Source organism: Schistocerca piceifrons, chromosome 7 (genome assembly GCF_021461385.2).
Source record: "Schistocerca piceifrons isolate TAMUIC-IGC-003096 chromosome 7, iqSchPice1.1, whole genome shotgun sequence".
Lineage (NCBI taxonomy): Eukaryota > Metazoa > Arthropoda > Insecta > Orthoptera > Acrididae > Schistocerca > Schistocerca piceifrons.
Genome location: NC_060144.1, coordinates 60,696,263 through 60,714,871, shown reverse-complemented (window position 1 = coordinate 60,714,871; position 18,609 = coordinate 60,696,263). Strand labels below are relative to the sequence as shown.

Here is an 18,609-nt window from a genome sequence, read left to right as displayed (position 1 = left end):
GGCTTCCTCAAACAACACGGTGTTGGCACTTTTGCCGACACTTCATATGGCGACGAGGATGGGATTTCGCGTTCGTATTGCTCTAATTTATTTGTGTCATGGCTTCGCCACAATCTCCAGATGTACTGTCCGAATTTTATCGCTTGCAGAATCAGTAGACGCAGGCCTTATTGCATGCTCTTGGACAGCTCGTCCAGGGTCAACGTGCAATGCAAAACGATGAGGCAGCCGCCGCTCCACCGCTACCGCAGCCACAACACGCAGTTGCACCAGCGTTTCGGCCGTTCGATGCGGCGATGGAAAGCTGGACGGAGTGGTCACGCCAATTTGGATTCCATCTCGCCGCCTACAGTATTCAAGGTAACGAGCGGCAGCCTCACTTATTGGCGTGTGTAGGGGTGCAAACGTACCGTGTGATAGTGAAATTATTTCCCCGACGCGACGTAGCAACTATGTCCTACGAAGAAATTTTGTCTGCTTTAGATGCCTATTTCAAGGAATCAGTCAATGTAGTTGCAAAACGGTATACGTTCTTTCGTACAAAACGTACGGCCGGTCAAATTAATCGGGTGTGGGTTGCAACTTTGCAAGGCCTTACTAGGGATTGTGCTTTTGAGTGTGAATGTGGACTCCATTATTCAGATACTATGGTGCGTGGTGCAATTGCACAGAACGTTTCTGATGTTCGTATACGGGAGCAAATTTTGAAACTAGTCAATCCCTCCCTTCAACAAGTGATAGACATATTGGATAGGCAAGACACACTTGACTTTGCTCAGGCATCATTTGAAACTTCGCCAGCTGTGTGTCACATTAACCGGCTGCACAGAACGGTAAACAGCCCTCGCGCACGTCTGCGCAGCCACGTGTCCCGCGCCAACATGCAAATGCAGTAATAAAGTCATGCCCGCGGTGTGCTACTAGACATTCGCGTGAGAATTGCCCGTCACGCCAAGCTATTTGCTTTTTCTGTAATAAAAAAGGACATGTTCTGAGTGTTTGCCAGAAAAAGCTCAGATCGGACACTAAAAACCATTCCAGGCCCTTTGCTTTGCGCCGGAATCGAACCAAGAATACTCAGGCTCGTGAACCTTCGCCCATGGAAATTCATGTAGTTAATTCCACTCCGTCCAGTGCCACTCTCTCTCACAGTGACTGTGTTCGTCCCATAAAAAGTGTGCGTCGACGCCGCCGGAAATCACGTCAATTAGCGAGTGATTCTGTACCAGTGTCTGTTCACGTTGCACGAGACAGTCGCTCTTGTCGTCAGCAGGACAATAAACTTTTTGTAGACTTGGACATTGGTGGCAACGTGATCCCGTTCCAGCTCGATACCGGAGCTGCAGTTTCACTGATCAATAAAGACACGTACAAACAACTGGGCACACCTCCCTTGCGTGCCGCCAATGTTCAGCTAACTACATATTCCGGACAGCCTATCCCTGTGTTAGGACAGTGCAGCCTTCTTGCAACATACAAGGGACAAACAAAACTTGTCATTTTACGTTCTTCGTTCTTCTTCTGCAGTGAACTTGTTTGGTTTGGATTTATTTCAGTTGTTTAGCTTGTCTATCGTAAATCAGGTCCTATCAGTGAACCGGACTGTGCCTTCAGTCAGTGTTTCTCGTCTGTGTGAAGAATTTGCAGACATTTTTGCACTGGGCCTTGGTTGCGCTAAGAACTATGAAGCACATTTGGAACTGAAAGTAAACGCGCAACCGAAATTTTTCAGAGCGCACAGTGTTCCCCACGCATTGCGTGATGAGGTCGCAAGAACATTACACGATTTACAATCACAAGGTGTAATTGAACGTGTGCAGGCTTCTCTCTGGGCTTCACCCTTAGTAATTTTGCCGAAACCTTCCGGAACACTGAGAATTTGTGTGGACTTCAAGGCAACAGTGAATCCACAACTAGTGATTGCAACTTTTCCTTTACCCCGCCCGGGTAAATATTTATCGAAGTTGGACCTAGCAGATGCGTACTTGCAAATACCGGTGGACGAAGAATCCCAGCGAGTCTTGGTGGTTAACACGCATCTTGGTTTATATCGATTCAAAAGACTGCCATTCGGGTGTGCATCCGCCCCTGCATTATTTCAGCAGTATCTACAAACTGTTTGTGCGTCGGTCCCTACTGTACCAAACTATCTGGACGATATTGTGATCTCCGGAAAGACAGAAGAAGAACATTTAGCCAACCTCCGAACTTTATTTCAGGTATTGCGACAAAATGGTCTTCGCTTGCGGAAGGACAAATGTGTGTTTTTTGCTCGTGACTTACCATATTTGGGACATGTAATCAATGCCCAAGGCGTACATCCGAGTCCAGAGCACCTCCGTGCCATACAGGACTTGCCTTCGCCGCAGAATTTGAAGCAGCTACAGAGTGTGCTGGGAAAACTTCATTATTATACTATGTGCCGCAAGCCTCTTCCATTTCAGCTCCGCTTCATCGCTTACGCCGTCAAGGTGTTCCGTTCGTCTGGACGACGGAATGCGAACGCGCCTTTCGCCAGTTGAAATCGGCGTTGCTTTCAAATACTTGCCTTACGCCATTCGATCCCCAGAAACCCCTTTTGTTGATGGTAGATGCATCTGATTTCGGGATCGGTGCTGTGCTTGCGCACAAAGATGGATCGCATGATCGCCCTATTGCCTTTGCGTCAAAATTGCTCTCGTCTGCGCAAAGAAATTATTTACAGATAGAGAAATAAGCTTTGGCTCTCGTCTTTGGTGTTACTAAGTTCCATGATTTCTTGTATGGTCGTCACTTTACCATCATCACTGACCACAAACCTTTGACGTCGCTTTTTCATCCGAACAAGCCTGTACCTCCGTGTACAGCGCAGAAATTCATTCGCTAGTCTATTTTCCTCTCGCAGTACCGCTACGATATCTTGTATCGGTCCACTGCTAAGAATGGAAACGCCGATGCGTTGTCCCGTTTGCCTGTTGCTGAGGATAGAGCATTCGATTCTTCCGAACTTGCTTGCATGTTCATTGATTCGGAAACCGATGACGTGGTCGACACTTCAGAGGTCATATGCTGAAACTCTTCAGTTGTGTTGTGAACATCATTGACTTTTATTTATTTATTTTGTAACAACTGATTCTAGCTGACCTTAACAAAATTCATTTGTCATGGAAGCCTGGCTCTGCCCATATTCTGCAAACCAAGTGTAAAGTCTTTTTGGAACAAAGTTGAAGAAATCTATCTGAAGCATTGTTGATCTAGGCCTGTATGAATTTGTAAAAAATTCTATCCAACTAAAAACTTCATGTGGACTTCCAATTTTTCAAAACACTGTTACTTTAAATGCTTACTGTAAACAGTCTGACTTGTCTATTTCTGAGGCACCTTTCTTTTAACAACCACAAATGATAACTATTAAAACTAAGTATTGTCACGTACCAATAGTGCCATCTACTGGTAGTTTATAGAAACCTATAAGGCAATCCTCATAGTTGGTTGCCATGCTGCTCAAGTGAAAGTGCACTCTTGTTAGTGCAGTGATGGTTTCTACACTGCCAAATAGTCGAGGAGGATACAAGAGATCACAGAACATTGTCAAAATGCAACCATAATCTTTCCTGTGTCATTTGATCATGCAGCCCATACTGAACAGCAGAAAATTCTGGTCTGACACTCAGCTCCAGTGTCGAGTACAATTTGCAGGATCCACCATTCCCTCCTCATGACCAGTACATATATATGGCAGTAACTTATCTGACCAACATCCATCCCCAAATGAAACAAGTACTACCTGTCCTATGCTGCACAACAGTAGCTTTTTTATTGAATTTAAGGTATTGTGACACATTTTGATGGTAATTTGCCCATCATTCACCAGTCTTTTGCATACTTATGACAAAAAGGTTTTCTATCCTAATGTGATACTATGTGATGAGTTAACAACTTCATGCACTGTATCATTGCTGCAGTTGCTTCTAGTGGGGGAACATGAGGAATATGGATGGGGAGGATGAGAAAGTGGCATCCAATAGTATTTCCTGATGTTGTTGAGATGTAGCGATTACAGTGCTGCATTGTTTTACTGTTGATTTACTTAACATCGCCTTTGTTCAAATGAAGTAATCATTTAGCATTTTGTCAGGATGCCAGTCATGATTTCCATGTCACTAACTTCATTTCCCCAAAATTTCTTGCTGATGGTACACTGTATAACTGCATTGCAACTACACATGTGATGATCATCTTGCGGCTGCATTTTATGAGCTTCATTGCATAAACAGTTTAATATGTTTGTATTAATACTTTTTCAATAGTACATCCATGGTGTCACTACAATATGGTGATAGAGAGCCTGGCATTTATGAAATCATCTATGCTAGTGTAACATACTGTATTTTGTGTAGGCCAGACGGGCAGAAATGTGAAGACTTGGAGTGTCCTTCGACTGCTACAGATTGGGAAAATACAATAAATCCACAGTACAAGCACATAGTGCAGACACAGCACACTATTTGAGAACTGAAAAAACCAAGACATTTGGCGTAAAACTGAGAAATGGTAACGATGTTGGAAATGGAAATAGTTATCTGTATCATGGACAATACAAATATTATTCTTTATTAAATAATATATTTAAAAGCTTAAAATCATCAAAGAGCAATTGCAAACACAAAATGATGTAGACAGAATCTATGTCGATATCCTTCTGTAAACTGTGTGTCCATCTTGTTATAGCAACAAAGTGTGTAATTTGACAGTCATTTTGTCATTATGGTAAATAATAACTATAACTGCAGATACCTATGTAAGGTCTGGAAATGGTCAACATGGAACCACACATCTTTCACTAAGTTTTAAAGTAACTTCTGGCACATCTGTTTTCTGCCACAATACTGTTTGTACATATGCCATTTTAAGCAACATTCTTCCTTACTGAAGACTAACACCCAGGATACACACTAATTTGTAACGTCTTCTAAAGTATCTTTATGTGCCATTCCGTCTCACTAATGTCTGCACCCAGGTTTCGTGTGGCGCTCTCCTTTAAATCTCTGCGCTCACTTCAAAACACATTTCACACATATGATTAGATTAATTTTTGGTGTTCTTTACTGTGGCTGTTTGTGCCATTCTGTCGAATCGAACCCCTAAACAGCTCGACAAGCGGTATAAGATGCCATTCAGCTGCATCCAAATCCCCATTCATCTGATTATACACTGATATTAAGTTTTCTTGGCACAATAGTTGCATTACAAATCATATACATGTACAATTTTTACACAATTACATAAAATTTACATATCTGACATAATATAAATGGCGTTAATGATGAACAAAAAATATATACACAAATATAGTTTCTGTGAAAAATTCCATCTCAGCCTTGAGTTTAATGTTGTGCAGCACGATAATTTTTAGGCACACGAAGAGGTGAAACTCTTTTAACACTGACGGAAAAAAGTAATTCCTAGGACGAATCGAACATCAAATCACAGGCTGTTTCATTCGCACAGGATGAGGCGTGGCTGTGCAGCTGTATGTACTAAGTATTACGCAGTTCCAGACGTAAGATTAAATGAGACGTGTATTAAAAGGTGTGTATGAATCAGGGGAAACGACAGAGATTCCTATAAATGCATTTTAAGAGTACATTCAGTTGCCTTCACTTTATAGAAAGGAGGTTAAAGTAATTTATCGTAAACAGCAATTTCTTGCATTATTTTCGTCTTTGGAAAATGTTGGGTACTGAAAAATTATTTACATTTCTGAGTTTGTTTTGGTGTTTCGGCAGAGAACCTGGGTAGAAGAAATGGGACAAGCACTTTCCTCTTATTTTCATGCAGATTCAATGTTGGGAAGTAATTAGTGAACCTCAATGAATTAAAATATGTGAACAAAACCTACCACGTACATACAATGATTACAAATAAGGAACAAATTAGCTAACTGATGCACTAGTTGTGGGAGACTGGTCGCAGTTAATATTGTGACGTCAGCTGGGTCGGTCATCATCACTGGTCACTGGCTTTGCTACGGTCTACAGCGGAGACAGCCCTTTGGGTGGAGTGTTCTCGGAGACTACAGCGAGGATTCTGCAGCCGGAGACTGCACAGTGGTTCTCTTCCTCAGATTCCTCTCGGCCGTTGAGCAGAGCTCTTGCCCCGGACTGATGGCGTCTGGGCTCCCCCACGCTTGCAGCCTCTTCCTGAGCGCAGGTACCGTTGTTTTGTTGCAAATGAAAAGAACAAGCATCAGTGGTCCCTGCATCATAGTTGCTATATGTACGTAATACACGTACTGTGCTATGCCTTCTGCCTGATGGAACCCGATTCTAATAAGTACACCTGTCCCACTTAAGATGAAAGTCTTAATTGTTAGGTAAAGAACTTCTGTCTTCGAGCGAATTTTATCTTTACTATAAATTTTTAGTTTACTCATAGTATCCTTCGCACGTCGGTACATGTATGCCACGATTCCAAGACAAACCAAATTGAACGCTATCGAGAGCGATATCCCCCCGAGGAATATTATCCGACTATGGAACAGATAATATTTGCTCGTATTTTCCAAAACAGTACTGGCTGTGCACACTGCACTCCAGGGTATTAGTGCATAGAGCACCTGACGGCGGAATACCTTTCTCGCTTCAGCAGGTGGTAGGACGTTGGGAAGCCTGAGATGTCGAATGCATGCGTACATTTGGTAGCAGAACGTGTTTAGCCAGATGCAGCTGAGAAGCATGAGGGCGGTATCGATCAGTACCATCGTCGATAAGTCGGGGACGCCTGCCATGCGGTACAGGACCTCAGAACACAAGATCTGGATTATTCCCGTGATCTGATAGGATAATAATATCTTTCCTGGCAAATTACGAAAATGGGAAAGGTACATGAATAATCCAGCAGTCAGGAACCGGAAAAGAATATTTACTGTTACAAATGAAATTTCTAATGGTTTTAAGCTGTCGAGTTTAAAGTCCTTGTATTTCAAGGTGGTGCTGCTTAAACTGTATTTGTAGTTCAGTGTTCTTTCCGTTGGCTCTACATATGCTTTGACATCCCGTCCCCAAGATGGACTGATGGTCCTGGAGAACGATCCATTTCTGTGAACGTCGACGGTGCACACATTGTGACGTTTGTTGAAGGAAAAATCTTCACACTTGAGCAACAGAATAGCTCTGGAAACAGAGCAGATGGAGTCTGTGGCGTTCGATTTCATACACGATCGGTCGTCAGGACTGTCAAAATAGCAACGGGCGTCATGCGCGGATTGTATTACACTAAAGGGGACGTCCTGACAAACGCCAAGTGAGTTGGCAGCCATCCAGGCCAAGAGGCAGAGGTTAATATTGGTCCTCTGCGTGTAGGCCAGGTAGCTGGTGACGGGTACGTGGGGCGACCTCTGCACCATGTCGTCCCACAGCTGCGCGCGGCACTGCCGGCGCTGCGCGATGGTCTCCGGTGGCAGGTCTTCCAGTGGACACGTGGGGTGGTCCAGGGTGTCCACCAACAGCTGGATGCAGTCAGTGTCCACAGAGACTGTAGCATCGCCCTTGACATCCAGCTGCCACTTCTCATCTGCAAAAGGATCGCTGCAAGTTAAGTGGTGCTCCTAGGCCAAAGGTACACTACTGGCCATTAAAACTGCTACACCAAGAAGAAATGCAGATGATAACACGGGTATTCATTGGACGAATATATTATACTAGAACTGACATGTGATTACATTTTCATGCAATTTGAGTGCATAGATCCTGAGAAAAAAAATGGTTCAAATGGGACTTAACATCTTAGGTCATCAGTCCCCTAGAACTTAGAACTACTTAAACCTAACTAACCTAAGGACATCACACACATCCATGCCCGAGGCAGGATTCGAACCTGCGACCGCAGCAGTCCCACGGTTCCGGACTGAAGCGCCTAGAACGGCACGGCCACCGCGGCCGGCAGATCCTGAGAAATCAGTACCCAGAACAACCACCTCTGGCTGTAATAACGGCTTTGATACGCCTCGGCATTGAGTCGAACAGAGCTTGGATGGCGTGTACAGGTACAGCTGCCCGTGCAGCTTCAACACGATACCACAGTTCATCAAGAGTAGTGACTGGCGTATTGTGACGAGCCAGTTGCACGGCCACCATTGACCAGACGTTTTCCATTGGTGAGAGATCTGGAGAATGTGCTGGCCAGGGTAGCAGTCGAACATTTTCTGTATCCAGAAAGGCCCGTACAGGACCTGCAACATGCAGGGATCGAACGAAGGGTAGAGCCACGGCTGGAACACATCTGAAATGTAACGTCCACTGTTCAAAGTGCCGCCACTGCGAACAAGAGGTGACGGAGACGTGTAACCAATGGCACCCCATACCATCACGCCGGGTGATACGCCAGTATGGTGATGACGAATACACGCTTCCAATGTGCGTTCACCACGATGTCGCCAAACACGGATGCGACCATCATGATGATGTAAACAGAACCTGGATTCATCCGAAAAAATGTTTTGCCATTCGTGCATCCAGGTTCGTCGTCGAGTACACCATCGCCGGCGCTCCTGTCTGTGATGCAGCGTCAAGGGTAACCGCAGCCATGGCCTCCGAGCTGATAGTCCATGCTGCTGCAAACGTCGTCGAACTGTTCGTGCAGATGGTTGTTGTCTTGCAAACGTCCCCATCTGTTGACTCAGGGATCGAGACGTGGCTGCATGATCCGTTACAGCCGTGCGGATAAGATGTCTGTCATCTCGACTGCTACTGATACGAGACCGTTGGGATCCAGCTCGGCATTCCGTATTATCCTCCTGAACCCACCGATTCAATATTCTGCTAACAGTCATTGGATCTCGACCAACGCGAGCAGCAATGTCGCGATACGATAAACCGCAATCGCGGTAGGCTACAATCCGACCTTTATCAAAGTTGGAAACGTGATAGTACGCATTTCTCCCCCTTACACGAGGCATCACAACAACGTTTCACCAGGCAACGCCGGTCAACTGCTGTTTGTGTATGCGAAATCGGTTGGAAACTTTCCTCGTGTCTGCACGTTTTAGATGTTGCCACCGGCGCCAACCTTGTGTGAATGCTCTGAAAAGCTAATCATTTGCATACCAGAGCATCTTCTTCGTGTCGGTTAAATTTCGCGTCTGTGGCACGTCATCTTCGTGGTATAGAAATTTTAATGGCCAGTAGTGTAGATGAACACAGTCTCCAGTGGACGGTGTCGTTTAAGTAAATCGTCGATGATAAGTCACTGGGGTAGGTCACAACCGACAAATGTCCAGGCGTAATTACTCAGAATGATGTACGGCGGTATGTCAACACAAATTGGAACACAACCAGTTACGCTGTTATAAGTATTATTTTTTTTTTACTATGGCCCTATTTAAGCTACACAACCATCATCAAGTTATCTGTAATAGAAAGTCTCATACATTTTGGTACATTTGTTGCATTATATGTGAGTTACATACAAATAATATTTTACATATTTTTCAACTCCTGACTTCCATGCAATATCGTTATTTCTGTTGCTCTTTATTTGTTACTGTCCATATTTTACGTTAATGTAGCACTAATAATCAGTTTGTAGTATGTTCTGACCTTTCGTTTAGTAGTAGTCAGAAGTAAATCTGTCTGCAGTTGACGTTTAGCAACACCAGTTGTGACAGATGATCAGCGATTTTGTTATTTCTGTTGCTGTCTACTTGTTTCTGATTACATTTTTTGGTGTTATTCCAGTAGTAATCAGTTGCGTGTAATATCCTGATATTTCGCCGGCCGGGGTGGCCGAGCGGTCCTAGGCGCTACTAGCTGGAGCCGCACGACCGCTACGGTCGCAGGTTCGAATCCTGCCTCGGGCATGGATGTGTGTGATGTCCTTAGGTTAGTTAGATTTAAGCAGTTCTAAGTTCTAGGGGATTGATGACCTTAGAAGCTAAGTCCCATAGTGCTCGGAGCCATTTGAACCATTCTGACATTTCATTAATAATGGTCAGATATAAACTTAATTTCAATTTGAGATTTCGTGACAGCAATTGTGTCAGATAATCGGCGTTGTTATATGGTTACATCTACTTCTTGACAATTCTATCAGCGATTTTACTGGATTGTATTCATCGGTATTCTATCCTTTACCATTAACAGTGCCACAGGCTCTCACGCCACGAGATATTGAGCGGAAGTTTGTAATTTATCTAGAACATTAGTGCAAAGTCTGGTGGTAAGCAGTTTTTACACTTCCTTCCTCCTTCCCAGTGCTGGACAAATAGTGGTGGTGAAAATTTCTTCCACCGCCTGTTTCTGAACTAATTTCTTCAAATCGACTGCGACTGCTGACTGTACAGGCATGTGTTAACAGCTTCAGCTATGACGGCATATAGTACAGCATACTTTAGTGTGATAGTAAGGTGGATGGAGCTTTTATGTATGGTGCACTGGAAGTCAGAGAGAGGCAAACGATGTTTAATATTTCCTATTGAAAGGTCTCTGTTGGATTCCTTTCATGTTTAATTTCTTAAATCTGTTGCCATTGATGGAATAAATTCCTCTTCTAAATGTACTGTGGCGTTTCTGACTATCTGGGAGGAGACTGAGCAGTGGAACGTGTTACTTTTACACATAAACAAGAACGATCTGTCACACTACTACACTTTAAAGCACAGTTTATATGTAATTCTTATATGTAATTCATGTCACACAGTTTCATACGGAACCTACATCCGCTTTCTTTTATATACTGTATATGATAAGATACTGTCATCCCCCTTCCCTTTTGTGTGAGAGGATGAATGAGCATATGTATTTCCAGTTGCATGCTTGAGGGTAGCAGACAAGGCTGTCTGCTAGAGAACAGTAGGACCAACGTCGGAACAGGTAGCTACGCTTCCTAAAAGCAAAGAGGTTTCTATCCTTAGTATGGTCCTGTCCGTCCGTTGTCATGTTGGTATAGGAAGCTGCCCCTCTGGCCACTTCCGTTGGTCTTTGTGAGCCACCCTCAGGAAGCACGCTCGGCTGTAGGGCAGTTGCAGTGTGGCCGTGGCGAGCGTCTGAAGTGGTAAGATCTCCGGCTAACCGCGTGTCTGTTAAGCCCGTAGGACAATGGATTTCTTAAGTTCAGCCTAACTGAAAATTTAATCACCTTTATTTCGGGTTTAGGTCTAAAATATCCGATGTTATCTTAAATTGCAGCGCAGTATTATTCTCGTGTGAAGTTCAGATTAGTTTCCGGTAGTTGCTTTGTTACTACTTTGTGAGTAAAGTGGAACTACGTGTTGATCAGTAACTCTAACTAAGATCAATCTTAAATGCGAATGTTTGTGTGATTATAACGTCTCGTCTTGACTATATTTTCAATATAGCAACTTTTCTTTATGTTCAGCCCACGTGGGGTGTACTTTGCGAGACCACTACCACGTGCTTATATAACTGTTTGACCCATCAGGTTAATAGTAAGACGTTAGTAACCAGTTCAAGGTCTTGCTTTTGTCAATTGCTTTTCGATCTAATGTATTTTAATTATCAAAATTATTGTGGAGTTGTACGCTTTGTGTAAACCAAGTTGACCACGTGGATCATGTGGTGTAATCATCAAAGTAGCCCTCAGCTATTCTTTTTGCGAAGACTTCACAAAGAGTTAATATGAATTTAGTATACCAGTGTGTGGTAATTACATGACGGACAGGATTGTGGTATGAACGTAATTTCTTTGGGTAAAAAAAACTGAATCTGTTGGTTGTGGTTAATTTCTTCTTGCTTATGTTTCAATGTTCTTCGTGAGTTATTTTATGAATGCAGTGTCGTATGCAGTCTCCCAATCTTGGCTCCATATTTTATGTGTTCCGTAAGATTATAATCTCACATTTTTCAATCGTAAATAAGGCACCAGCTCAGTTATAAATCACGTATAATATGCTGAAATTTCAATGAACAATCTTAAAAATAAATTTCCAAATATAAACTGATTTCTTTCTTTTTATTTAAATTCTCTTATATATATATATATATATATATATATATATATATATATTACCGGTTTTGTATGACTATTAAAAGATTATCATTAATGTTAGTCTGCTTGGTAAACCTAGACTAAATATCTGATGAAACAGTTGCCCAGTAATCCACGGTTAACGTCCCCAGACAGATCACGGCTTTTAACCCGCTTTTATTCTACTATTAGCACCCGATTTCAGCATAGCAAAATTCTTGTAGCAATATTACACTATGACAAGAACTGCAAAGCTTTATAATGTAATAGATTTTGAGGTAACAGAGGCAGCATCAAAAGGGGAAGTTATTGAGGAAGTTCTGGAGGGGACGTTAGGAAGTTTGAGGTGGCGTTGGGCTAGGGGGGAGCGGGAAGCTGGCTCAGTCAAGGAAGTCGGTGTTTTCGGCAAGATGGAGCAGACAGAGCAGATGAATGGTGACTATCAGCTGTGTAGGGGCACCCATGTAGGCAAATGAAGGTACGCTGGTGGGTAAGATCTACAGTGAGTGCGTCAGGCAAGAAGCTACATGGCAGACATAATTGTTTGGAAGAGCACATATCTGTAGTTTAAACATGGGACTAGTATAACATACTTGGTCAAAGGTGTCTCATTTTCTGAGGAAAGAAAAATAAGCAGAACAGCCTTTTTTCATTATAGGAAAAGGCAGTAGATAAGGATAAGAAGCTTGTAATCTGTGAGGTACTTGTGATGGGAGCCATACTGGATGTCGTCTAGGCGTAGGTAGTGTTTTAAACTTTTGTAGATGTTCTGGGTTAGGATCGGTTGAAGCAGCTTACTGAAGATGGAAGTAAGGCTAACAGGTTGGTCGGATAGGAATTCACAGGGACATTTATCAGGTTTAAGGACGAGGAATATTGTGCATGTCTTCTATGACATGGGATAGAAATCTGTATACAGGATGGCATATTACAACGTGCATTGTGCTAGTAGGAAGGGTAAGACGATTTTCTTGAGGTGACGACATGTAATTGAGTCACGAGCAGACTCTGTTTTGTATTTTCTGCAATGTGTTGAGCTAACGTCTTGTGCTGTAACTACTGCATTTAATTTGTTTTGTGCCACTGTGGTCAGGTATTGTAAAGTGGGAGGAAGGGACGGTGGTACATATGCGCTGATGGACATACTGAGCTGTAGAGTGGTCAGATGGTGGAGTGAGGATGTCTTCGAGATGTGAGGCTCTGACGTCAGTATTGCTCAGGTTGTTTGGCAATGACTGGTTATGGTCGAAGAGAGGATAACGTGGGGGAGTAAACCTTAACAGTACTTTTCTGAGTTTATGGGAGGTACGGTCTTATTTTTGCACATATCTGTAATCAGTTTCACAATTTCTTGTCCTGAACAAGGTTACAGATGAGCCGCTGTATTTAGAAGTAGCATTTGGTGTGGAAGAAGGATTAGTAAAGCATATGAAGGGAGTATGGGCAAATATGTTTCGAGACAATTATCTTGAAGAATGGATGTGGTGAGGTATGGCACAGGGTAATAGGGTGACTTTGAAAGTGGCTATGGATGCAGTTCCTGTACACCATCCAAGTCCTGTGAGAGAATTGTTGTATGAATTTTTGTGGGGGTTTGCGGATGGGTTTGGTCTGTTAGGTGTGGTGTAGAGGATTGTGAGAAGGGTGGTTATCACTTTTAACTGGATTGAGGACACGTGCAGCAATATAACCAAGGAGGCAAGTTTAGGAAAGTGTGGTATGTAGAACAGTGTTGCTGCCAGGTTGGGTGTTTTGACGTAAAGTAATCTGATAAACTTGTAGACTGTTAACCAACTGATACACTCACACAAGTCTGGCAGGGGAGTGGCAGGTCTGTGGCAGTAACATAAGTGAAAATGATGGGCAAAGAAGTCGCAGTTTCAGATGTAGATGATGGTGGCACAGATTGTTAGATTCTTCAGGTAAATAGTAAAGGTGAGATGCTAAAATAAGGGGTACCTCGCAGGCAGCGAATGGCAGTCGTACCTCAGGATATATGCTAGTGTTCCTCTGTGCTTTGTAGAGAGTGTGGTGGAAACCAGATAGTGTAGTGTGGCTGCAAGAATGTTTCGTTAGTGCTTGGATGTTGTATTGAGGTAACATGTGAGTGAAGAGAATTTTGTTGGAGCTGAGATGGCAGATATTATTGACAGGATATTATACTGCTGCTATGCCATGAAGTGTCAGATGACAAAGCAGGGTCAGGTAAAGACTCTAAACTAGTGTTTTCCGGTAGCTGGGAAGGAGGCAGAATGGGGTTTTGGATTAGGTGACTTAGAGAATAATATGGATGGTTAGTGTGATTGTTATCATTCTCTACTGCACAATATGTGGACGTTCAAATGGACTGAATATTGTGGTACACAGTGGTACTACAATTAATGTCTTTCATGAAAGGGATGGTAGACAAGTTTGGGTTAGAGGATGATGCCTTTACTTCGTATTTACGAAATGGGACTAGTTGTAGGTGATCCATGTAAATAAGAATGGTACATTTGGGTATCGTCTGTGTGGGTGGTTTTGTTTGTGAAGGGGATGTGATGGACAATTTCTGCTATTTTGAGTCAGATTGGCATCATATGGGAAGCATTTTTGACGTTTGCAATTTTTGGTTGGGATTTCGACGTTAGTAAAAGATTGAAGCGATAGTACAGAGTGGACATAAAGCTCCTCTCTTTTTTATAAACAGAGCCACCGAAGTTTGATGCTCTATGTAGATGGTAATGCTCTATAACAAGAGATGCTCCTGGGAGCATGAACTTCATGCTACTGTGTATTACTTGGTGAACCACTGCAAACACATTCCCACAGTCTTGTCTGCTGCTGACATGTGTTGTTGTGGTGTTGCTCTCCTAATAAGCAGATAAATGTCCGACATTTAACACACCTGTGCCTAGTGGGCTACTGAAGAGACTAAGAAACAGTGAAAACATATCTGAAGTGAACTAAATGTTTGTTAACTATATCGACTAGGCTAAAAACGAAAACGACAATGAAAAACTCGAATTAACTCTCGTTTCCAAGTCAAAGGTGGGGGTACATTTAATTATAAGTATATTTTATCAGTATTCGTTGTCAATCTCTCTCCATATAGGCTTCGGAATCGGTGCTGATGGTAGATAGATTGATGAAGATTCAGACAACAATAGCTGTGTGTATTTTGTCGCTATTTGCGATCTGTGCGCGTAGCAACACGGGCAAGAGGAAGAGGAAGCGAGGAGTGGAGCACGATTCACTTAAGCGTATTTTCAGTCTGTTAGAAACTGTGTTCTGGTCGTGTGATGGAAGAAACCGTTACTGAAGCGTAGATAGTGGAGGTGGTCACTATAAAGTTTTTTTTTTTTTTTTTTTTTTTTTTTTTCAGCAGTCTACTGACTGGTTTGATGCGGCCCGCCACTAATTCCTTTCCTGTGCTAACCTCTTCATCTCAGAGTAGCACTTGCAACCTACGTCCTCAATTATTTGCTTGACGTATTCCAATCTCTGTCTTCCTCTACAGTTTTTGCCCTCTACAGCTCTCTCTAGTACCATGGAAGTCATTCCCTCATGTCTTAGAAGATGTCCTATCATCCTGTCCCTTCTCCTTATCAGTGTTTTCCACATATTCCTTTCCTCTCCGATTCTACGTAGAACCTCCTCATTCCTTACCTTATCAGTCCACCTAATTTTCAACATTCGTCTATAGCACCACATCTCAAATGCTTCAATACTCTTCTGTTCCGGTTTTCCCACAGTCCATGTTTCACTACCATACAATGCTGTATTCCAGACGTACATCCTCAGAAATTTCTTCCTCAAATTAAGGCCGGTATTTGATATTAGTAGACTTCTCTTGGCCAGAAATGCCTTTTTTGCCATAGCGAGTCTGCTTGTGATGTCCTCCTTGCTCCGTCCGTCATTGGTTATTTTACTGCCTAGGTAGCAGAAATCCTTAACTTCATTGACTTCGTGACCATCAATCCTGATGTTAAGTTTCTCGCTGTTCTCATTTCTACTACTTCTCATTACCTTCGTCTTTCTCCGATTTACTCTCAAACCATACTGTGTACTCATTAGACTGTTCATTCCGTTCAGCAGATCATTTAATTCTTCTTCACTTTCACTCAGGATAGCAATGTCATCAGTGAATCGTATCATTGATATCCTTTCACCTTCCAGAATGAGATATTTCACTCTGCAGCGGAGTGTGCGCTGATATGAAACTTCTTGGCAGATTAAAACTGTGTGCCCGACCGAGACTCGAACTCGGGACCTTTGCCTTTCGCGGGCAAGTGCTCTACCAACTGAGCTACCGAAGCACGACTCACGCCCGGTACTCACAGCTTTACTTCTGCCAGTACCTTGTGCATTGACTCCACCAAAATAAGTCTCCAATGTTTGCTGCAGCATAATGGCAACGTGATACGATCTATTACGATTGGCTAAGCACATTAAATGAAAGAAATATAAGGGGGATTCAAAAGGAAACGAGCCGGAGACATAATTACAGAAACCAGTACCTGTATGTCAGAAGTATTGACCCTGGCTGTTGAGACAATTGTCCCACAGGACACAAGGCGGTGAATGGCAGTCTCATAAAATTCCCGGGACTGCGATGTTCCCAGTTCCGCACGTACAGCTGGGTGTCGTGTTCCAAGATGAATAGCGTGGTGTCACCGCCAGACATCACACTTGCTAGGTGGTAGCTTTAAATCGGCCGCGGTCCATTAGTACATGTCGGACCTGCGTGTCGCCACTGTGTGATCGCAGACCGAGCGTCACCACAAGGCAGATCTCGAGATACGGGATAGCACTCGCCCCAGTTGTACGATGACTTTGCTAGCGACTACACTGACGAAGCCTTTCTCTCATTTGCCGAGAGACAGTTAGAATAGCCTTCAGCTAAGTCCATGGCTACGACCTAGCAAGGCGCCATTAACCATTTTAAGATAGAGTCTCACTTGTATCCTCAAGCAATGCTGTATACCAATGAAGGATTAAAAGTTAAGTATAATAGCAGCTACGTACTTTTCTTGCTACCATTCATTACGTATCCTGTTTCAGACCGCTATCTAGCCTAAGTGAGATTACGCGTGCCTTTCGGCTACTTCAGTGTGGCGTAGCTGTCTTGTTACGCCACAACAGTTGGCTACGAGTCAACGGAAAGGGTCTTGTTCTTTCTAATTGCTTACATTTACTTCTGTCATGGCTTCGCCAGATGTACTGTCAGAATTTTATCGCTTGCAGAATCAGCAGACGCAGGCGTTATTGGATGCCCTTGGACAGCTCGTCCAGGGTCAACGTGCACGGCAAACCGATGCGGCAGCCGCCGCTCCAGCGCTAAAGCAGCCACAACATGCAGTTGCACCACCGTTTCGCAATTTTGATGCGGCGCAAGAATCTTGGACCGAGTGGTCACGCCAGTTTGGATTTCATCTCGCCGCCTACAGAATTCAAGGTAACGAGCGCCAGCCTCACTTATTGTCGTGTGTAGGGGTGCAAACGTACCGTGTGATAGTGAAATTGTTTCCCCGCCGAGACGTAGCGACTCTGTCCTATGAGGAAATTTTGTCGGCATTGGAAGCCTATTTCAAAGAAACAGTCAATGTCGTTGCAAAAAGGTATACTTTCTTTCGTACAAAACGTACGGCCGGTCAGACTAATAGGGAGTGGGTTGCAACATTGCAAGGCCTTACAGGGGATTGTGCTTTTGAGTGTGAATGTGGACTCCCTTATTCAGAAACAATGGTACGTGATGCAATTGCACAGAACGTTTCTGATGTTCGTATACGGGAGTAAATTTTGAAACTAGTTAATCCCTCCCTTCAGCAAGTGATAGACATATTGGATAGACAAGACACACTTGACTTTGCTCAGGAATCATTTGAAACTTCGCCAGCCGTGTGTAACATTAACCGGCCCGCCGGGCGCGCTGCGCGGCCCGGTAAACTGCCCTCGCGCACGTCCGCGCAGCTGCCGCCACGCTCTAAACCAGGTGTGCTGCGCCCCCCCAGGGGGTCCACAACTCTTTCGTGGATACGTGCGTGGCGAGCACGGGGCCCCGAGCCATTGCAGCCTTCTTTCTCTCCCGGGCTGCATTTCCTTTCCCTTCCCCTCCTTTCCCCTCCATACCCCTTTCCCCTCGCCCTCTCCTCTCCCTCTATTGGTGTCCTTGCTTATGTTGGCCCCCGCTATCCTCCTGGTTCTGTTGGTTTTACACTCTGGCTTTGTTGCGTAATCATCTCCTCCTTTTGGCATTCCTTGGTCCCCCTCTGGGGTTTGACCTCCATTCCAAAATTTCTCTTCCGTAGTGTGAGCCATTTGGGGAAGAGCACCTTACCTAGTGTCTCCGACGTGTGCCCTCCTAGTATATTCCACCTTTTCTTCTACGTCGTTGTCTGATGCTAGGGTGCATAGCCAGCACGGTAGCCAGCCCGTGTGGTGGGGTCGCTATGTACCCTTTTGGTTGAGCCCCCTGAACACACAGGGATCACACTTCTGATACCTGAGCTGTGACCTCCTCATGCATGCCTTGGAGTGGTTGCTCGTCATCCTGGAGCATCGGAACTCCCGGCAATGGCCGCCGTGCCAGACGGCCCTTGCTGTGGCTGGGTGGCGCCCGTGAGGAGAGCCCCTGATCGGAGTGGGTGGTATCAGGGCGGACGC

At 44.0% G+C, this 18,609-nt stretch overlaps 1 protein-coding gene across 1 annotated transcript in view; it reads right to left on the bottom strand.

Moving 5' to 3' along the window:
- Window positions 1-5,477: 5,477 nt before the first annotated feature.
- LOC124805419 overlaps window positions 5,478-18,609 on the bottom strand; it is a 187,820-nt gene continuing 174,688 nt past the window's right edge. Inside the window, exon 7 of the mRNA XM_047265981.1 lies at window positions 5,478-7,554. Coding sequence (XP_047121937.1) covers window positions 6,056-7,554 — 1,499 coding nt within the window. The 3' untranslated portion in view covers window positions 5,478-6,055. The remainder of the gene's footprint in view (window positions 7,555-18,609) is intronic.